This window comes from Elgaria multicarinata, chromosome 1 (genome assembly GCF_023053635.1).
Source record: "Elgaria multicarinata webbii isolate HBS135686 ecotype San Diego chromosome 1, rElgMul1.1.pri, whole genome shotgun sequence".
Classification (NCBI taxonomy): Eukaryota; Metazoa; Chordata; class Lepidosauria; order Squamata; family Anguidae; genus Elgaria; species Elgaria multicarinata.
The window spans coordinates 38,934,329-38,956,995 of NC_086171.1; the positions used below are offsets into that span (position 1 = coordinate 38,934,329).

At 43.4% G+C, this 22,667-nt stretch overlaps 1 protein-coding gene across 2 annotated transcripts in view; it reads left to right on the plus strand.

Moving 5' to 3' along the window:
• The first annotated feature begins 4,192 nt into the window (after nt 1–4,192).
• ACVR2B (activin A receptor type 2B) overlaps nt 4,193–22,667 on the plus strand; it is a 149,765-nt gene continuing 131,290 nt past the window's right edge. For both annotated transcript variants that reach the window (XM_063126064.1, XM_063126072.1), the window contains exon 1: nt 4,193–4,572. In XM_063126064.1, the coding sequence (XP_062982134.1) occupies nt 4,521–4,572 (52 nt within the window). In that variant the 5' untranslated portion in view covers nt 4,193–4,520. The remainder of the gene's footprint in view (nt 4,573–22,667) is intronic.

Below are 22,667 nucleotides of genomic sequence, written 5' to 3' on the forward strand. Positions count from 1 at the left end.
TTGCAGGAAAATACACATGTTTCTGCTGAGACATATGCCATGCTGGAAAATATACTCAGGGAAAAGTTGAATGGAATGGAGAAACGATACGCTAAATGTTATGTACTAACATAAATTATGTAAAATGCTTGCAAACTTTCTTACGTAATTATTTGTGTATTTTTCCCCTGCATAACGGAAAAAACCATTCAAATCCATCTGTGAATGCACACCAAAAAGAAAGACAACCACACAATACACAAAACACATGCGAAGATGGATTTCACAAAATCTGGGCTTTCCGATACCAATCACAGGAGCAGATATTCATGCTAAACACCCATTCAAAATCAATAAATCAATAAGTGATCTAGGAGATCCATTGTCGAATCTCCCAGTGCTTCCCCCTCCCCCATTTAAAGTCTGCCAGAAGGGGCTCTGTTTTTGAACAGAATAGTGGTTCTGGGAGAGAGGGGCACTTCTGATCCAGAAAGTCACATGAGATACAGGGAAGATTAAGCTGCCATAAAACTGCCTCACTGATCACAACTGGAGGTCCTTGTGGCTGCTTTTTAAGTGAAAGGGGGGCGGGAACAGTTCAGAGATACAATAATGATTCTCCTGCATCACATATCTTTTTTGTTGTTGTTCCTGGGTGTGTGTGTGTGTCTAAATTCCAGCCTCATCCCCCTAAGGTTCCCTGGTCAGGTCATGAGAAGGACAGGATCCTTGCAATAATCTTGACTGCACCAGTTGTAGATTATTATTATTATTATTATTATTATTATTTGCATTTCTATATCGCCCAACAGCCGAAGCTCCCTGGACGGTTCACAAAAACTAAAACCATTCAAAGTATAAAACAAACAGTATAAAAACATGATATAAAATACACATTAAGAACTGATTAAAAACATACCATACATGATTAAAACAGCTTTAAAACATCCTTAAAACATCCTAAAAACATGCTGAACTCTTAACAACAGCAAGAGCTTCATCCCACGTACTTGTTTCCCTCGAATTATCCCCTAGAACACTAAGCTATCGCTGTTGTTGTTGCTACCGGGCGGCTAGATCCTTTGCATACCAGGAAATGGGTTTAAGGGGGGGAAATGTAAAAAAATCATTAAAAATCAACGGATGACCCAATCCGATTCAAATTTGGTATGGTTAAAGCTCTCCTTAATATCTATTACTGTGCCTATTTTGATGTCTTTATCTTTAAAGCTTACGCAGATGTAAGCATTTGTTTAATTTTTCTTCAAACCCTGCTCCTGTGCTCCAGTGGCTGCTCGGAAAACAACAAATGATACGCTCGAAAACTAGCAGCAAAAAACAGTGAGGCTTTTGCCTTTGAAGCACAATTAAAGCAGGATGCATGGGAGTACTTCACAATAAAAGCAGATTATAAGATGGAAAACTTCGGAGTCCTTTGCACACAATTCACAGTGATTGCACAGTATAACGCTGGTGTGATAAAGCTCCAAGAAGTTGGGGCTTTGTTACATGTCTTTGCATGTCGTATGTAGTGATGACGTTGAATTTGGTAATTAGTCGGCTTGCTGGTCAAACCTCACCTGTTTCTAATGCCCACCTTTTTAACGAGCTTGGACATTAATATTGCCATTTCTGTGTGTGTGCTTCATTGATTGGATTATTTTTTTCCTTGCCTAAACCCGTGTTGTTCCCAATGGAGGCTGGTGGCTCCCATGTCAGTGGGGCAGTGAATCAGCTCCTGGTTTCACTCAGAATTAGTCAGAGCTATCCAAAGTGCTTCACATCAGAGCCACCAGCCTCCACTGTATTTTAGATTTTCCAGAGAGTGTTCACTGATGCTGCCAGGGCAGGAATTCGGGGTGAAGATCTGGCCCTACTGAACAGAGTAAGTAGCACAAGCCCCAAACCCTGTTTAACCACATGATCAAGTAAGCGAAGTAAGAAACATTCCCATCTAAGACCATTCCCATCCAAAGACTAGGGATTCCAGAGTCCAAAATGAGCTAACTGTACCACCAATGGCTCGCTTACATTGGTTGCCTGCATGTTTCCGAGTCCGATTCAAGGTGTCGGTTTTAACCTATAAAGGCTTACATGGCTTGAGACCTGATGGAGCCTCTCCCAACCCAAATCTACCTGTATACTATGCTCCTTTGGCTGCCTACTCCAAGGGAGCCTCAGAAGATAGCAACAAGGGAGAGGGCCTTCTCAGTGGTGGCCCCCAATTACAGAATGATCTCTCTGATGAGACCCGCCTAGTGCCAATATTGCTGTCTTTTTGATGTCAGGTCAGGAGTTTTCTCTTTTCCCAGGCATTTGGCACCATGTGATGAGTTTTAATCAATCCCGGATCTGTTTTTTAGGTTTGGCTGATTGCTCAAAGTTGATTTCAGATGTATGTTGTCTCTGTGTATACCGTTTGTTGTGTGTTTTTATGTTTTTAAAATTTTGTATATCGTTCTTAATATTTTAATCTTTTGTAAACCACCCAGAGAGCTTCAGCTACTGGGCAGTATAGAAATGTATATAATAAGAAGCAGCATGTCTCTCCATCTGTTACCAGTCCCTATTCACTAGTACAATCTACAGCAGCCTGCCCCAGCCTGGCAATCGTAGCTTTCTGGGGGATTCTGGGAGTTGTAGTCCAAGGCATCTTGGAAGGCGCCAGGTTGGGGCAGGCTGCAGCAAAATGTACTAGTGCTGAAGGCAATACCAATAGCTCCCATTGGTAAAACAATCTATGCTGGTCTACATAAAGACCCATTGAACCCAGCATCCCAGCAGTTGTGGGACAGTCACAAGGCAGATACGAAAGGTATATTCAGGATTTTGCATTGCGCGCATATTTCTGAGACGGTGAAGAGTCGGAGGCAGACTGCAATGCTATTGTAAGGTGTAAGGAGCGAGTCCTGTCGCCCTCGATGTAGGGCTCACTTCGGAGAAGGCATGCACAGGATGGCACTGCAAACGGTTTGCAGTGCGCAAGGCGCCCTGGAGCGCAAAGCACCGCACGCGTGCGCGCGGTTCGCTTTCGGAGGGTGCCTTCAGAGGCCAACGCGGGTTCGCATCTGCCGAGAATCCGAAAACGATGCGCGAACCTTAAAGGAGCGAGGCTCTCTCGAGCTGAGCTTCCCGTGCCACCCCCGCCGGCATTCCTCCCGCTCTCCCTGCCTGCCTGCCTGCCTCCGACTGGCTTCCCCCTCAAGCTCACGCTTCCTCCCAAGCCCGGCCTCCTCGTGCGCCCTGACGAACGCCGCCTTCCCCCAGTCACCGCCTAAGCATCCTCGAAGACCCTTTCCCTGGTCCCGCCTCTTTCCACCCCCCCTCCTCTCTCTTTGTATCAAACATCCGGGTTTCTCCCATTGGCTCTGGCTCCTCTTTCTCTCTTCTTTTTTTTGTATGGTGATTATTTACATACGCACGCACACACACAGTTCCCCTACCTCACTCCCCCCCCCCACAGTGCCAGGAGGAGGGGGGTGTTAGTGAGCGTGTGTGTGTGCGTGCCCGCGCGCGCGCGCCTGCCTGCCCTTACAGGGCCATTGCAGCCCCAGCCTCTCCTCCGGCTTGGAGCGGCGCGCGCGCACGCGCGCCCTGCCAACCCTTTCCCCGAGCGCCAAAGCCAACGAGCGATGCCTCAGAGCGGACCTTGCTGCCCGCCAATCCTCAGCACCGTTCCTAGCGCCTCTAGCAGCGGCAGCAGCGGCGGCGGCTCCTCTCTGTGTCTTTCCTTCTCGGCAGCAGCAGCAGCAGCAGCAGCAGCAGCAGCCCCGCCGCCGCCGCGGCTCCCGGCTCGGTTTGCGCCTCCTCTCCTCGCTCGGCGTTGCCTGCCCCTGGATGCTCGCTCGGCTCACCTCGCAAAGTTTGCTTCTCTGTTGTTGCTGCTGCCGCCTCCTCCTCCTCCTCCTCCTCCTCCCCTTTGAGGGAGGCTGCTGGACTCCGTGCGCGCGCGCGCGCGCGTGTGTGAGGGAGATTTTATTTTATTTTATTTTTGACAAAACAATAATTCTGTGAGGGGTTGCGTGTGTGCGTGTGTGTGTGTGTGTGTTTATGTCGCGCCTCCTCCCCTTCTTCGTGGTTTTCTCCTTTCTCCCCCTGCTACTGCTGCTGCTGCTGAAGAAGAAGAAAAGGCAGAAGGACGCTGTTTTGGGGAGGGGGTGACTGGATGGGGGCTTCCGCGCCTCTCTCGCCTAGCGGCACACAGTAGCCCCGGCAAGGAAACTGTTGGTCGGCTTTATTTTTGGGTTTTTTTGGACTGCAACCCTGCGCCCCGGAACCGGACAGTATCGGATCCACCTGTCTTGAGGATTTAAAAATTATTATAACAATAAGTACTCTTATTTCTCCCTTGACTTGGAGACGTTGTTGGAAACTGTGAAGGATTTAATCTCCGATTTTTAACATTATTATTATTATTGAAAAGGAGCCTATTTTTAAGTCTATATTTTTAAAATTTCCACCCTCTCTTCAATATCCCCGTTCATTCCTCCCCTCCTCTTTCTGAGGGGGAGTAAACAAGAGCCACGAGGAGCAAAAGGAATATGAGGGTTTCGTGGTTCACTTTCGCCTTCCTTTGGGGGACTTTCTGTACACGTAAGTAACGAAAAAGTTTGTGATGGTCACCTCATTCCTGCCCCCTCCCCGTATTCCCCCCCTTTTAAAAGCCTTACAGTCATCATGGTGCAACAAGGAATTAAATACCTCTTTGAATAGAAAAGGGATGGAAAAAAACGCATTTGAAAATATCCAAAGTGGGGAAACGTGAAGAGTTAATTCGGTTAGATTTTTTTTTTTAAAGGGGGAAAGAACAAAACAACAAAAACTTTTCATTTTGGGGGCAATCGTGGCTTTTTGTATTTTCGTCTCTCCCTGCCCCCCTCCCTCCGTCCGCGTGTTTTAATTGCGAGTCAAGAAGGTTGCCGGGGGGGGGGGCTTTGATTCAGTTTGATAAGATCAGAAAGGTGGGGGGGGTTGGGGGGTGCCGTGGTGCCGGGAGGCGTGCATTTTGGAAACAAAGATCATCGTTGACATCAGTTGGAAAAAGAGGCATTTGGGGCGGAGAGTAAAAAACGTGTGGAGTTTTCCCCTTTCGCCTCTCGTGTGCCATGTGTTTTCACCCTAGCTAAAGATAACCATCTTTAACCAGGGAGAGAGAAAACACACACACGCACACGGAATTCGAGGCCTTGGATTTTTACTGCTTGCTCTCTGAAATTTATGTTTTCCTTTGTTTTTAAACACGAATCCTTGAAAGCCTCCCTCTCGCCTAACCCCCAACACTCCCCCCCCCCCGGTTTTCTTCCTGTTCTGGAAGTTCCCTTGGAATAGATTTTGCACACAACTTTTTAAAAGAAAGTACTTTGAATTGGTGTACTTTTGGTATGAAACGGTGAACGGCTTGAAAGACTTCCACGCTTAAATCCACTGCCTTTTCCTCATCTATAAGATACCTTAAGGTTTTGTGGGCAGACTTTACAAGATGTATCATCATCATCTGATTGTGTGACTTAGTTTATTGCAGAATTGAACTGAACACTCCTTTAAAAGCAGTTCCAAAACGCAAGGGGTTAAGTTGTTTGGTTGTGTTTTTTTAAAGGGGGAGGTAAAGATGATTCTTTTCTTTGTGAACCTTTAAACTTTCACCCTAGTCTGGTAGCGTGTTTTTTTTTAAAGCCTCACTACTATGTCGCGATGGAAGTTACAAATGTAAACAACCGGGTGCAGAAGTCGGAAGAGGGTTGGCGAGGCCCTGCTGCAAAGTGACTTTCCCAAAGGAATTTATTTTATTGTATTGCATTTGTATGCGGCTGTCGGCTTCTTAAATTTATCTCGCTTTTGTTCGGGGTGCAACTTCATTTACATTCGTGCTAGCCTGAACGGTGTCTGGGTTTTTAATTTTTTTTGTTTCCCCGTTGATGGACGGGGTGGGTTGCTAGGTGGGAGCGCGCGGTCTAAATGAGGGAGCCGCGGAAGGTGGGGGGTGGGATGTGTATTGTACAACCGTGCAATGGATGTTTCACAGCCCAGGGCTGGAACTTTTATGCCAAACCCTTTCTCTTGTTATGGAAATGTTCCCTTATTGTGCCATCGCATTGAGCCACTGTAAATCTGCTTTTCTCTTCCCGCCTCCCCCCGCCTCTATTCCAACCTCCCCCTCCCCACCTTGGAGGAGGAGGAGGAGGAGGAGGAGGAGGTGATGGTGGGTTTGGAGGTGGAAAAGAAGGGTGGGTGGGTTGAGCCCTTTCTTTTCTTCCTCTCGATCTGCTAGCCAGAGCCATTGCTGGGAAGCGAGCATTGTGTCGAAGGGGCTGCTGCCTGCTTGCTTTTGTTGTTCACGGCTTCCTCCACCTCCTTGTTTTGGTGACTTTAGGAGATGGGGGAGGGGTCGAGGAAAGGAGGAAGAAATCTCGCCCTTTGGGGGATTGGAGAAACGTGGACGACGTTTGCCGCTCGCGTAGACGAAAACGCGGCGCGCACACACCGCACACACACACACAACACATATCTCGTGGCCACGGAATAATAATAACAGGCGCTGACGTAACTGCCCGGCCCCATAGCATGGCGTGGAGGGATTGATTTGTATCTTTTTTTAAAACAGCAGAGCGCTCGTGTCTAGCGATACATTACCACCCTAGGACGTCTTTTCAGTCTTGCCAGGGAAAGGAAAGAGGTGATCTTTGTTATTTTCATAGCCCACCTTGCAGTAGCTGTGCGCCCCGACTTGTTTTCCTTCAACACCTCCCTTCTACCGCTCCCACTACCAAGCAAGAGCAGAGAAAATATCTTTAGCTCTCTGTGTGTTGTATAATAAGATCGCAGTAGCAGCAGAGGCTGCTGGTTTTCAACCGGGTGGGGTGGGGGGTCCTGCAGTTGTCCCCCCTTTTTTGCATGCTGTGTGTGGCTTAACATGAAGGGAACACAAGTACCACCTTAAATATTATTTGGGATTGTATTTGAATGATGTATAAGCAGTGAGAGATGTATATCATGGTAAATAAAGGGACATTTTCCATGGGAATAATCCTATCCCCTTTAACCGTTCCTTCCTTCCAGACAAGGTTTCCCCATCGTTGCGGGTTTGTTTTGGAATGTGTTTCAAAATCCTGGGGAGGGGTTAAAACCAGCAAAAGTGGCAGCAGTAGCTGCTGCTTAGCTGCTGTTTCTTTGTTCAGGGTACCCATTATATATTCACTGTCACTGCCTTCTCTCCTTTTTGTGTGTTGTAAACAATGCTATCTCCTATTTTTCTGAACTCCTGGGATTTCCACCCTCCCCCATCTTCAGTCAAGCTGAAGGTGTAAAGGAAGGATGTCTGCTTTAAAAACAAAAAACAAAAAAACTTGATATGTGGTAGTGATCAAGGCAGCCAAGTATTTGTCTAACTGATTGTGCATTTGCATAGATCTTTGTCTCCAGTGTGTGAAAGGTTTGTGAGTGATCCTATTTCCATGGCAGTGCTCTGTACCATCTAGAGATTTCTGGAAGGAGCAGGATAGCTTGGGACAATAATGATAGGGTGTGTGTGTGTGTGTGTGTGTGTGTGCTTCCAGTAATGACATTCAGGGTGTGTATAATCACAAACCGTTCTACTTGCTGGAAGCAGGATTTGTACAAAGGGGCTAAATTTAGCCAATTTCTTTTTTTCTCCTGTATGTTTTTTTTAAATAAAACATTACCCTCTGTGCTTACTTACTCGCAGATAAAAGGTTCTGTCTCTCTCTCTCCTGTTTCTGTTGCTGCTTCTGTTCAAATCATAACCTGCTTTTGAAAAGAATTAAGTGTGGAATATTTATTTATTTATTTATTTATTACATTTATATACCGCCCCATAGCCGAAGCTCTCTGGGTGGTTTACAAAGAGCACACACATTTGTACTCATATTGGAATCATATTGAAACTTGCCTTTTAGAAATCTTTTGGCAGTTTGCTTGGAGTGAATTGTTTGGGTTTTTTAGAAATCAAATTTGAAGGGGGGAAAGGAAATCACACACGTCATGTGAATTGTGAGACTCCTCTCAAGGTGGACTATCACACTGTAGAGCGAACAGAGGTGTACATCTGCTTTTATGAGTGGCCTCGGATATCTTTTTTATGTGGTAGTTGTGTTTTTGTTTTGTAGCATGCCCTCCTTGTCGCTGTCTAGAAATGCTTGGTTTGAAAAATGCAACTGAAGTTATGAAGTATTGACGGGAAAGCAGAGCTCTTCTGTTTTGATCAGAAAGTTGTGTGGGGTGGTGTTTGCAACACCATGAGAAAGATTAGGCTATTTAAAAACAGCATGTACATTGATGGTGCTATATAAATTAATAATAATAATAATAAGCTTGACCTCAGATGCTTACTTTTGGATGATTTCTAGTAATACCTTGGCTAAGGGTAGTAGTGAAGGGAGGGGGAACTAAAAACAAAACAGACTGTCACTTTTATTTAAAAAAGATTCCAACCCAAAACACTGTTACGTACTTTAATTATTATTTTTGGAGCATTTGAAGATTTGTTGATGAAAACATTATGTTCATTTCTTGTGTTTTGTTTGCATATTTTTCCTGTAGTCCAAATGTTCTGAAATTGTGTTAATCTCCCCCTCCCAAACCCCGCCCCCAAAGAGACTATGGATTACAGGAAAATGAGTTCTGTTGTAAAAGCACATCTTGGTGAATTTATGCATATTGAAGAACTTATTGCATATGTTTATATTCAATACATATTCCAGAATCTCTCCCTGTGTGTGTATAGGTGAGCACTTCACTAAACAGTAATGAATTGAATTCCAAACAGATAAGTCTTCCCTTCTTCCTGAGCCCTGTATTTATCCTCTTGTGGTTGAGAAAAGAAATGAGACCAGCTTCATTAGCTTGCTAATTAAACACAATGAAGTGCTGTGCCAAGGTTAATGGTGCTGGTCTTTAAAAACACAAAACTCTTGAACTAGTGTCCAGGATCCTATTAACAAAAATCTATTGTTAGATATAGATTGTGCCACTCTAAATATCAGGACTCTTGACGGGTTGTAGTGCTTACATTAAAAGGAGTTTATGTGTGCATAACATTAAGGTGGCAGTCCTAAATGCATTTGCTAGGGAGTAAGAGGCCCCATTGAATATGAAGAGAACTAGCATGCTTATGATAATGCTGTAACTTATATTTAAATCATGTTCTTTACCTAACCTCCAGGATACATAGCAGATTTATTAATGGCCAACAACTGAGATGGGAATTAGCTGTGGCAATTAGTTAGGATAGTTAAATAGAACCTCCATGAGCAATGACACTATGGCCATAGCTAGACAGGGCGAAATTCCGGGGTGATCCCCGGGATCGTCCCGGTGTGTCCACATGATACACAGGGAATCATGTGTGTCCACATGATCCCTCCATTGCCCCGAGATCTCGCCCTCTCCTTTAGCCCCAGTTTTTCTGTGGTCTTGGGCTGTGCCCGAGACCATGGAACATGTGGCTGGGTGCTGCAGGTTGACCCAGCTTCTTGCGATTCCTTGCGAGTAGCCAGGAGTCGCGCACGGGGCGCAGTGCTCCTCAGGAGCGCTGCGCCCATTGGGGGTAGGTTGGGGAGAGTGGGGAAAATAATTTAAATTTTAAAAATTACTTACCTTTTGCGCACGAGCATTCGTGCGCACTGGCCCTTTAATAATAATTAAAAAATGGAGGGCCCGATGCCTCTCCTTCTGAGGTTGTGGTGCATCACATGTAAACAGAGGAGGGATCTTGTGATAAACACATCGCGAGATCTTCCCTCCTCTGTCGGGTGCTAACAGATAGGTCTAGCTAAGGCCTATATCTCTAACTACTAGGTGACGGTACTCACTCTTTGACCCTGATTGAGAGCTTTCAAATACATGGGTTTAGTTGACTGCTGTTGGAAACAGAAAAGTTTGGCTAGATCTAAGCGTTCTTATGTTAGGGTTTCCCTACTTCATTCATCTTTTCATTTTTTGAGATATTCCACTGCAGTTTACAGTTTTCAGGAAATTGAAGAGCACCCCCCTCTGAAATGAAATTAGCCTAAGGGAAGACCATAAATATATTTAGAACTGACCTAATGTCAAAAGAAAACCCTTTTCACCTTTCCTTAACTGTGGGGAAGGCACACAACATTTTTGTTATCTTAATCCCTTCATTTGGCTATGGTAGACAGCTTGGAGTGTAGTGGAAGTTATATGATGTAGAGGTTTCTATGCGCTTCACACAGCGCATAATTAAACTATGGAGTTTGCTTCCACAAGATGTAGCGATGGGCACCAATTTGGATGGCTTTAAAAGGGAGTTGGATAAATTCCTGGAGGAGAAGGCTACTAGCCCTGATGGCTATGTGCTTCCTCCAGCATCAGAGGCAGTAAGCCTGTGTGCACCAGTTGCTGGGGAACATGGGTGGGAGGTTGCTTTTGCACTCATTTTCTGCTTGTGGGTTCTTGGTTGACAGCTGTTTAGTGGTCAATGTGTGAACAAAATGTTGGACTAGATGAACCATTGGTCTGATCCAGCATGGCTCTTTTATATTCTTATGTTCTTTGTGCTTTAAGTCAACGGTGGGAAGTATTCTCTCTCTTATGGGAATGTGTTTTCTTCTGCCACATTGATCATCCCAGTCCTTTGTACATCCCAGTCCTTTCCCACCTCCTCTCTCCTTTGCTAGTGTGGTGAGGAATAGAGTTGGGAAACCACTGCTAGTTTTACACTGGTATGTGAGCTGCATAATAAAAGACAAAATACACACACTTTCCATCAGAAATGTTGAATGAGCACCTCCTTTATTTTGTGCCATATTTAGATCTCTTATCTGGCTTCATCGCAATGGGTCAGGTCTAATAGCATTACATGAATACATAAACACACAAATCGGAAACAAATCAGAACCGTTATGCAGCAGCACAATACCTCTAAAGAACAACAGTTGCACGTAATCTTACAGTGTGGTCCTATATATATATCTACTCAGAAGTATGTCCCATTGGGTTTGATGGTAAGTAGATATAGGATTACAATCCAGGCATCCTGTGTGTTTTGATTACTACAATTCATCAAGGGCAGAATTCCTTATAGGCACATCAACGTATGTATAAAAAAAGGTACATTAAAGACAAACACAATTATTTTGGAATAAGTGTTTGTGAACCAGAGCCCCCATTGGGCGGGTTCAGACATCATACTAAGCTATGGTTCAGCCACTAACCCTTTTGCAGTGATCTACAGGTGAGCCTAACGCTGAGTGTGTTTAAATCGTGATTATGTAGCCACCATGGTTGGGAATGGTTCATGTGACACGCTAAACCATAATGTTTAGCTCAAAACGATTAACCATCATGGTTTAGCATATTGTCTGAACAGGGCCATTACATAACACTCCTTTGGAATTAAGAGTTCTATGGACTCTTTCGGTATTCCTCTTAACTGAAGCACTAATGTATGGCAGATATTTGAGTGAAGCAGGTTATGACGCTTATATAAAAGTCCTCTGGCTTCCCCCCTCCCCACTTTATAGCGCATGCGTTAAAACATATTTTTTTAAAAGCTTACTAAGCACCCCAAAATCTGCTTAAGCATCTGTCACCAAAGCTAAGGCAGACAGGAGTTACAGTTCAACAACATCTGGAGGACCACAAGTTGCCCAACCCTGACTTATAAACAATATGTGAGTTTAGGACAAATGTGTTGAACAATGCATGCATAGTACATGTTAGAATTCCAGGGAGCTGGTTTTGGTAATGACGGATTGAGAAAATAAACATTTGCCAGTGTGCAACATATGGAATTCAAGCCCAGTCTAGACAAATGGCTCACCATGTGCCAAAATTGTTCCTGAACTGTACTACTTCAACTGCCATTGCATATTTGAATGCTCCTTTGATGGGGGCAGGCAGGAAAGAAAGACTGCTACATTGCTACCAACCGTTGCTGCTGAGGCCATCAGTGGGAAAGGAAGCAGCAGCCAGGCACCTCTCCATTGCGCCTGGATCCATCTCCAGCTGAGAGCCCCCTCCTTCCTCTCCATCGTGCCTTGATATGCATGAGGTTAGGAGAGGGAGAGGAAGTCGCTGCTGAACTTCACAACTAAGAATCTAGTGCCTGAATTTGCTTTTCTTGTTTTTCCTTCTCCCTCCCAATCCCGTTTTGTGTCATGTACTGTAAGCCTGTGGGCAGGGACTGTCTATTTCTCTAAGCCGCCTTGAAGCTTATTTTGGCTAAAGGGCGGGATAAAAGTACATACATACATACAAGTAATATTTTAGGGAGAAGTCTAGGGGCATGTCTACACCAGCCATTAAATCTGGGCTGGTCTCTTGTGTGTTGCACAGGGAATCCCAGGGGCAAGTGGGGCCGGCCACGGGCTTTCCGCGGGAAATTGGGAACTGCGGGAAACCCGATGTTTCCCACGGTCCTGGGAGCATCCCGCTGACCGCACGCAGTGTGGCCGCCGCTCCTGCCCTTTACTTTCCTCCCTGCGAGTAGCGGGGCTCTGAAAACGGACATGGAGCTGTACAGGGAGGGTCCGTGCCCATGGGTGGAGGGGGGAGCAGGTTCATGTTCTTTTAAAAAACAACAACAACCCTCTTTTCGGTGGAGCGCAATTGCGCTCTGTCTCCCCTGTTACTAAAAAAAATGGCGGCTGTGATGTCCCTCTTTCCTTCCGGGATGTCGTGCGGCGGTCAAGATGCTGGGGGAGGATCGCGGAAGCAGGTAAGTCCGTGATCCTCCCCCCTCCCTCCCTCTACTCCCCTAGTTATATACAAGCCCTAGGTTAGAATTCTCCTCCCAACTTCTGTTTTTCTATGAACGTAGAACTTCTTAATAGAGTTGAACGGCACTATTAATTTCTGGTTCTGGCACAATACTCCATGGTTATGAGATTACAAGTGGGCCATGGGATTGTTTGCTCTCTCCACAAGCCTCTTTTTTTCCACCTCTGGTGCAAACTGAACCTTGGCTCCCATCTTAAGTAAGATTTCAAGGCGGTTACCAAAACTTGTTTAAGAAGGAACCTGGGGCGTATGTATACTACAGCCTGAACTGTAGTTCCTGACAGGGGAATGGATCCCATAGCAATATTTTACATTTGTAGGACCTGTGCAGGTGTAGGTCTTGGACAACCCACACTGGAAGTCCCAAAAATTAGTTAAAAACTGGACTTATGGGTTTTAATGACACTTGTTTAAACAAAAGCTTTGATCTTGCAGCGTATTTATCATCACAAACCACTTCTCTGCGTATTGGTATAACAATTTACACATTGACAAAGGGCTCATCTACATCAAGCAGGATATTCCACTATGAAAGTGGTATATATTATTATTATTATTTATTTATATAGCTCCATCAATGTACATGGTGCTGTACAGAGTAAAAGGGAGGAGCCACACTACTGCTTTATAGGGGTATTGAAGTGCACTGACAACTGTTGGGGCCCATTGACACATCCCATATAACACATTCATAGTGTTATATATCCTGCTTGGGGTAGATGTGTCAACAGGCCCCAACAGTCATCAGTGCACTTCATTACCACTATAAAGCAGTAGTGTAGATCCTGCAGTGCACTTCAATACCGCTATAAAGCAGTAGTGTGGCTCCTGCCTTTTATATACCACTTTCATGCTTGGTGTAGATGAGCTCAAAGAGACTGCTCTTGATGTGTGTGTGTGTGTGTGTGTGTGTGTGTGTGTGTGTGGTTTTTTAAACTCTCTTTGTGAAGTGGATTTTGTCTAAGCGAGCCTGCTTGAAAGTCTATACTTGTATTGCTCATTTAACTGAATGAATGGCATTTTAAGTTCTTGGTCAGCTGCAAAGAGCAGCATGGTCATGAGAGAGTAATTTCTGAAGTTGTTGCTACAGTCTGTCTGTTTCAGTAGTTCTCTCTCTCCCCCCCCCCCCCCCCAGTCCTTCTATAAAGCAAAACCTTATGGAGAAAGTTAGGGACAAGACAGGGAAAATGTAATTGCTTTTAAAAGGTGCTCTATTTTCTTTTATCTTTCCTCTCACATCTGTCTGATGTTGCAACCAGATACTTCTTTCATGATCCAGTCTGATTTTTCTGAATGAAATAGTTTGTGAAATATTGAATGTGGCTCATCTTTGCCTTTTTAAAAAACATTATAAAAATGGTTTTTAATTCCATGGCCGCACATATATATGTGCCTGTGTCATATATAGTCAAACCAACAGTACACCTAGCCCAGTTCTCGGTGGTGACTGAGGCCTTATCTAGACCTAAGGATTATTCCAGGCAAATGGAGGAGTCACCCCTGCCTGCTCCCGGTATCCCCTATGGCCTTAGCTAGACCTACCTGTTAGCCCGTGATGGAGGAGGGAAGATCTCACGTTGTGTTTAATGGGAGATCCCGCCTCTGTTTACACGCGAGGCATGACAACCTCAGAAGGAGAGTTGTCGCGCCCACCATTTTAAAATTCATTAAAGGGCAGCAGCGCACGAATGCTTGTGCGCATAAGGTAAGTGGTTTTTTAAATTTAAATTATTTTCCCCACTCCCCCCACCCGACCCCCGATAGGCGCAGCTCCCAGCTCCTCGTGAGGAGTCTTGTGAAGCTGGGTCAACCCGTGACACCCAGCCACACATTCCGCTGTCTCGGGCTCAGTGGAAAAACTAGGCCCAAAGGGGAGGGCGAGATCCCGGGGCAAGGGAGGGATCATCCCTCACTGATTCTGGGATCCCATGTGGATGCACAAGGACGATCCTGGGGATTACGCTGGGATAAAGCCCCGTCTAGCTATGTCCTGTGTGTCATTTGTATGTACAGGGATGATCCCAGGATATAGGCCTGGTCTAACCATGGCCTGAGAGTAGCTCTCCAAGATCTTAATCTGGAGGTCTTTCTTTCCAAGCCTCTGCTTGTTGACATCCATCCATTTTAATTAGATGAGCAGAGATGGCAGTGGAGACACTTTGCACGCTTCGCCACTGCAAAGCTCTGGGCCCTACCGATATTCTTTGTGGTTGTCAACATAACCTAAGGAGTCATGCACAACCACAGCAACGATACACCCACCTAATGTTTGTGTGTCTTGACTGGTTGAGGAAAGCACGCCCATTTCTTAGGTTTGTATTCTTGTGCTATGTTGGTGGACGATCCCCTATTTTCATAAGCTTTACCTACCCCTTGCTCTACACTTATGGGTGGTGGTGATAGGTCATGGGAAATGATCTTTCACAGCTGTTGGTTGTTGGAAGTTACAAGTTCAGTAGTTAATAACTAAGGACACAGTCCTCTACTACTTATTTATTTATTATTGCATTTTTATCCCACCTTTCCCCCCTCAAAGGAACCCAAGGTAGTGTACATAATCCTCCTCCTCCTCTCCATTCATCCTCACAACAACAACCCTGTGAGGTAGGTTGGGCTGAGAGTCTGCAACTGGCCCAAAGTCACCCAGTGCGTTTCCATGGCTGTGTGGGGACCAGAACCTGGATCTCTTGACTCCCAATCCAACACTCTAACCATTACACCACACTGGCAAGTCAGGTTCAGAAGCTATCAGCAATTCACATAGGATTGTGCCTTTAGTTTTCCCTTTTTGCACTTTTTTCAACTCTTCAATATCCTTTTTTACGTGTAGTGACCAGAACTGTTCATAATATTCTAAGTGTGGTAGCACTATAGATCTGTATAAGGGCACTATGATATTGGCAGTTCTTTTTTCAATTGCTCTTCTAATTATGTCCAACATAGAATTTTTTTTATATAGCAGCCACACACTGGCTTGATATTTTCATCAAGCTGTGCACCACAACCCCAAGACTTCTTTCTTGGTCATTCATCGCTATTTATATATCAGTTTATACATGACATTGGGTTTTTTTTGCCCTAACATACATCACTGTATACTTGCTTACATTATGTAAGCAAATGCATTGTGATGCCGTTTCTCCCAGTTTAGAGAGATCCTTTTGAGAGCTTTTTGCAACCCCTTTTTGTTTTCACCTACATAATTTGGTGTCATCAGCAATGCTGGTCACTTCAGTCTTAATTTCAGATCATTTATGAACAAATTTAAAAGCGTTGGTCCCAATACAGATCCCTGTGGGACACCACTGTTTACATCCCTCCATTGGGAGAAGTTACTATTTATTCATTCTCTGCTTTCTGATCTTTAACCAGTTACTGATCCACAAGAGGTCCTCTCCTCTTATTCCATGACTGCTAAGTTTCCTCAGGAGTCTTTAGTGAGGGACTTTGTCAAAAGCCATTTGGAAGTCCAAGTAAACAATGCCTACTGGATCACTCCTGTCCATGTGTTCATTGACCCTCTCAAAGAACTCTAAAAGTTAAGTTAGGATTTACCTTTGCAGAAGCCATGTTGGTTTTTTTCAGCAGGGCTTGTCCTTCTATATAGTTCCTAATTTTATATTTAATAACAGTTTCCACCAGTTTACCAAGAACAGTGTCTTTGGAACTATTTCTAAAGGTGGAATTCTTGCATGTTTAGATAGAAAAAAGTTATACAACTCCCAGCATTCCCCAGTCATCTGGGAGCTGTAGGACTTTTTTCTGTCTAAATATGTATAGAATTGCACCTTAAGTCTGTAACAGTCTTTAAGGATGTGTTCACTGCTAACCCAGCTTGTTACTTTTCTACTGTTTGACATTTATAAAGGGGCACTTTTCCTGTTGCTTTTATTCTTCCTCCTTACTTTTGGAATGTAGTGTGATGGGGTTATGTCCCTCTCTCCCCTTAAGCTATGCCAGAACTGTTTATTATGCCAACAACAAAAGTGTACAATCATGAGTATAGCAAGTCTGTTTTTAGATATTACCAATTGCACAAACTCCACCTTCTTGTGTCCATGTGTGAGATGTTGGCTGTCTGGTGACAAATGACAAGAAGAGAAGAAATTATTGAAAACATGCAGTATGTGTTCCTGCATGGCAAATGCTAGCAGTGAAGACTGTAATAACATCCAGATTTGTTATAAACCATAATCCTATACAATAACTGCTCTTGCAGTAAGAATTAAAGGCTCAGTGTGGTTGAAATCCTGATCCATTTAGGTCAAACACTTACAATTTGTGAATGAACTCAAATAAATATATTTGAATCAGTGGGGAAATTTGTTATGTGGTCTGTGGCTTGTTTTCACAAGATAGTGGATCTTGTCAGGTAGTATAAATTTAGCCTGAATCTTGGGTTGCAGTCCTGTATACACTTACCTATAAGTAAATCCCATTGAATTCAGTGGGATTTACTTCTGAGTAGGCAAGTATAGGATTGAATTGTTACGCTCACCTGTGGCCATGTAGTCCTTTCCTGGGATTGCCCTGAACCTTCTAATTTATCCTTTAAATCCAAGGCACAAATAAACATGGAATTGAATGGAGTCAGATTTGGATTTCCAAACAAGTGTTTATTTGTGCTCTGGATCTGCCTGCTCTCACTACTGTCCTTGGATGGGTATGAAGCAGGAGATAGCTACCCAAATATAAATCGTATCCTGTGGTTGCATCCATGTTGTTGGTTTTCTAAAACTGTTTTTGTTGTTAGTGCAATTTTGTTCCAGCTTCTTTTAATTGTCCTATGAATTAAAACTGCAGGCAGGCAGAAAGCTAGGACAGGTAGGATACTGCCTTATTCTGATTCAGAACAAAGGTCCATCCAGCACGGCTTACCTTGACTGACAACAGGTTATCAAGGATTTGGGCAGACGGTCCTTTCCCAGACCTGCAGTCTTGTATAACTGGAGGGCTGAACCAAGAACCAATCCGTGCAAAGCATGTGTTCCGCTGCTGGAGCGATGCCACGAAGTCCTTGTCTCAAGCACAGATATTATTTATTAATGGAATTCCTTCTAACATTCGGAAATGACTACTAAGGGAAGAATGTATTTTTGCGCCTCTGTGCAAAGTAACGTTGAGTTGCTGCCTGGCTCAACAATGGTAACACGCTCTCCCACTGTGGATGGGAATTTATTTGCTAGCTAGAGAATTACATATGAAGTTGACTTGTACTGATGCAAACCAGTAGTCCCATCTAGATTCTAGGCCACTATGGTTTTTATATTGTATTTTATCTCATGCTTTTATACTGTTTGTTTTATAGTTTGAATGGTTTTAATTTTTGTGAACTGCCCAGAGAGCTTTGGCTATTGGGCAGTATAAAAATGCAGTAAATAAAATAATAAATGGCTTGCAGGGATATAGCACTGGCACTTTCTGATTAGCAGTGATGCTGACCCTGCTAATTCCCCCCACCTTCACTTTTCCATCTGAGCCTAGCTGCAACTATCATGGTATTGGGGGAGGTGGGTGGAAATTAATTTTACCAGAAGCAATATGTTGCAATGCAAATTATTTTGGGGTAGTTTGGGTTTGAATGAGCAATTCAGACCCATTAACTTTACAAAAGATTTGCTCTTGAAGGAGATGAAAAGTGCTAGAACTCTTTTGTTGATATGGATCAACACAGTTGCCCGTGGCTATGGGGAATGTCATGATGAGAGCCTGCACTTCAGAACTTACCACTGCACCACTGTTTGGACCTTTTGATTAGAAGGGGCAATGAGGTCACCTGCAAACCCTCTCTCAGGCTTCTCTCTGAACCTAGCTGGAGGTGGACAATGGATATTCCTAGCAATGGTTGTTGCTATGAGTTATCCCTACTGTAATTCAAAGCATTTTGGGGGCCATTTCGTCTTGAATGAACAATCAAGACCCATTAACTCTACAAAAGACCTACTCCTGATGCAGATGGAAACTGCTAGAACTGGTTTGTTGACATGGATCAACACAATTGCCTGTATTTTTGGATCCTCCTTGGGGGCATGGCTATGGAACCAACATAATGAACATTGGCATCAAAATTTACTACTCTAGCCACTGGTGTCTTTTCACTGATCCAGTCCATTTTTAATGCTCTCTTTAAAAAGAGTGGAGGCTCTCTGTTTATTTATTTATTTGGTTCATCTTGCTTATAAAGCTACATAAATTGTAAGAAAAGACTTTTTTGTTCCGGCAGGCCTTTGGTGAATGATCTGGACCGCTGTCTGTGCCTAGAACTTTTTAAATTGTCATTTTAAATGTTTAAATGTTTTAATATTGGAATATGTTTAATATACTTTTAACTTTTGTAGATCTCTATAGGTTTTTAATGTATATGTTTTAAATCTTGTAATGCTGCCTTGAGGCCCAGCATTGGGCATATAAAAGTGGGATATAAATAATAATAATAATAATAATAATAATAAAAAAATTGTAGCTCTTAAAATCCAAGTGTGTGCATGTGTATAACTTATTTCCGAGCATAATATGGGTTTTGCAACAGCATAAACTTTCTGTGTGTATAAATGTTTAAGAAACAATAATAAATACCTTCTAATTAATGCTTAGTGAGATGGGAGGAAAAGGTGTATTGGCAATCTTCTGATGATACGATCTTCAACTTTGCTTCCCTCCCTCTGCTCTGCTTGCTGCTGCTGATAACAGTTTTGATAACTAGGACAGTGAAGCACTACATGGTTGATGTCAAGGCACTTCTCGAATAAGGAAACTAAATACGGCATTATTAAAGTTGCAAAGATGCCAAGGTGTTGGTGTCAGAACAGGTTCTCACCTCTGGACCTTTTGTAATCTAATATGCAAAGCATTTGCTATATCTGTGTTCTGTGGCTCTTTAATTCTTTTCTTTCTTTCTTTTTTGGTGAGGGAGAGTAAAATACTGGCCTTTCTAGAGTAGTTGTAAAAACTGCTGAGATAAACCATGAGCACTTGATAGGAAGTGCTAAGCTGCAAGCTTTGAGTACTGCTGCCAAAATTCAAAGATGCAAGTTCATATTGGATGTGCACACATTAGGGGCATTTATTTGTTTCATGGCAAAGAAAGACTCTACCTCTAGTACAGGGCTGGGTAGAAGGTAGATCTGGAACTATTGAAAGGTCTCTGGGTGATTTGGAGTTGATCAGCAAGGATCCCAGACTTTCATTTATTTAACAATAGCAGCAACCAAATGATACTCCACCTTCCCTAATTATACTGCTGAAGTGCAGGAAGCCTGAGAAGTGGGATTTTGTGTGGAATATCTGAGTTCCCTTCAGTTCTGGTACTCAAAACACCCGGACTGAGAATTCTTTTAATTCCTTTGTATGTCTTTTGTACTAGGAACCAGTTGGTGGATCTACAAAGTAGATCTTGCAGGCCTGAAGTCTGCCTACTCATGCTATATATTCTCTTCTGTGGCTAAGGGCCATTTCGTGTATTATGCAGGCAGCAACTAACTCGGGCTTATGTGTACTTTTAACAGGGATCCACATGTTGTCAAATACCAGTTTGTCACATTCACATGCAACATGTTTAAGTGTGATAATTTAGATAAGCAATACAGGCCTTTGCTAGACCTACCTTAAAATCTGGGCGAGAGGAGGGGAGAGCCTGCAATGCAACTATCACGGGCTGTCGCCCTAGTCTACACATCAAGTGCAATGAGCTAAAGGAAAGACCCATCGCGTCCGCCATTTTTTTAGATTTAAAGGGCCGGCTGCGCAGGAGCGCACAAACGACGAAAGGTAAGTGTTTTTTTAAAAAAAAATAGATTTCCTGTTCCCCCCACTCTGCCCCGATGGGCACAGCGCTCCTGGGGAGCACTGCGCCCCATGTGTGACTTCTCCCAGCTACGCATGAGTAATTGCACGGAGCCGGGAAAAGCCATGGAACAGGCTACACACTTGCGGTCTCGGGCTGTGGTAAAAATTGGGCTTAAAGGGGTAGGCTATATCCCGGGGCCAGGGATAGTTGATCCCTCCCTGAGCCCGGGATCCCCTGTGGATCATCTGCACGCACAGGGGCGATCCCGGGTATCAGCCCGGGATATAGCCTGGTCTAGCAAAGGCCACAATGTTATAATGGTGGTGGTTGTGGTGGTGGAAATGGAGGCAATATCTACAGTGGTGGCCAAAATAGTGGACACTTCTTGAAATTTTCATCTTTTGCAACTTTGCATGCTTATAGAAAATGTTCTGTTTCACAAAATTCAAATGTTTATATATCAATTGAAAGACCTGATTCACGTAATACAAAAATCCTGCTTCTTTTCCTGGATGTCCAATCAACTCTTTCTTTGGTACCATTGCTCCATTCCTGCATTGAGCAGGGGGTTGGACTCGATGGCCTTGTAGGCCCCTTCCAACTCTGCTATTCTATGATTCTATTTATGATGTACATACGTACACTTTTAATTTGAGAAATACTTCAAATAATTCACACAGTCTCCAATTGCGTTTCAGTTACAGAACAAACAGCAAAACTGACTTTCCCCAGCTTGAAACATGATGTATCGCAGCTACTGCCATGTGATTTGTCACCAGAGCAAGGTCTGTGATTGGCCAGTAGCGTTTGCAATTCCAATCCGCTTCTTCACTCAATCACACCTGTGTTTGTTTTTAGACTAAAGTAAGCATAACTTTTTTTGTACTGTAAATATTTGCATTCTGTTTTTTGTATTGACTTCAGCATTAAATTCCCTTTCAATTGATATATAAACATTTGAATTTTGTGAAACAGAACATTTTCTATAAGCATGCAAAGTTGCAAAACATGAAAATTTCAAAAAGCGTCCACAATTTTGGCCACCACTGTAGAATGGACAGTTAGGTAGGCAGGAAAAGTAAAAGGGAGTAGAAGTTACATAGACTTCTTTGCCAGCTAGTTAGTATTGTTGATAATTTCCAGTATGCTGATGTGGAATGGAGGTGTAACAGAAAACTGGATGTGCATCTAAAAAACATAGCATGAAGAGGCCTTGAGATGCAGGTATAATTAAAAAATGGGAAGATTTGAGAAAGAGTCATTTCCTGTGTCTAATTTGGGGGCTTCTACCTGTCCTTTCTCTTATTTCTCTTATCTTCCTTTATGCTCCATCTTCCTAGACATCTTGTATCCAGAGGTATGAGCTGGCATAGCCCTGGCTAGAGCAATGAAAATCCCAGTTGCCTGGTTACCCAAGAGTTTAATAAAACATTGCTATAGTTTCCCAAGAATTTCAGATAATCTCCCAGCTGTGCCTGTGTTACTTATTTGTCCCCTTTCTCTGGAATAACACAAGATGAAAACCTCGGCCGACTCTTAACACCCGTCAGATCAGTTTGTGGTTTTTAAGAGGCTCTGTGCAGAGAAGCTGAAGGGGTTAACAATTTTTTGTTGTTGCTGTATGCGGAGACTGAGAAGTTCAGTTGTTCGGGTTACTTTTAAAAAAATGTGAAAGTATATCAAATTGCAGTTAATTGCAGGCACTGGACAGCCTTTTTCTTTAGTAAAATCTGAGCATGGTGTGGATAGTCTCACAGACATTAGTAAAAGTAAAAAAAACAAGGCCCTGACTTTTGGAGGTGATTGTAGTAGAATGGGGGGCACGGATAGTTACGTGTCTGTTTCCAAACCATGAATTCTTGCAGCCAAGACAACACATGTTCTCAAATCAGTACGCCAGTATTTTTGATCGCTGACACATCTGTTTGGCAGCATTCAGCAATTCTTGAAACTTGCCCAAAATATCTTGAGGCTGGTGGGTAATAGCACAATTTCCTATAATATCTTAATTGTCCCACCTCCTTTTGACATTTTCCTTTTTGGTTAAAAAATAATAATCTAAAAATACAAGCCAGATGGGTGAAGGAAGTTTCTATGTGATTTAAGGCGGAAATCCTGTATATTTTATTTTATTAAATTCAGT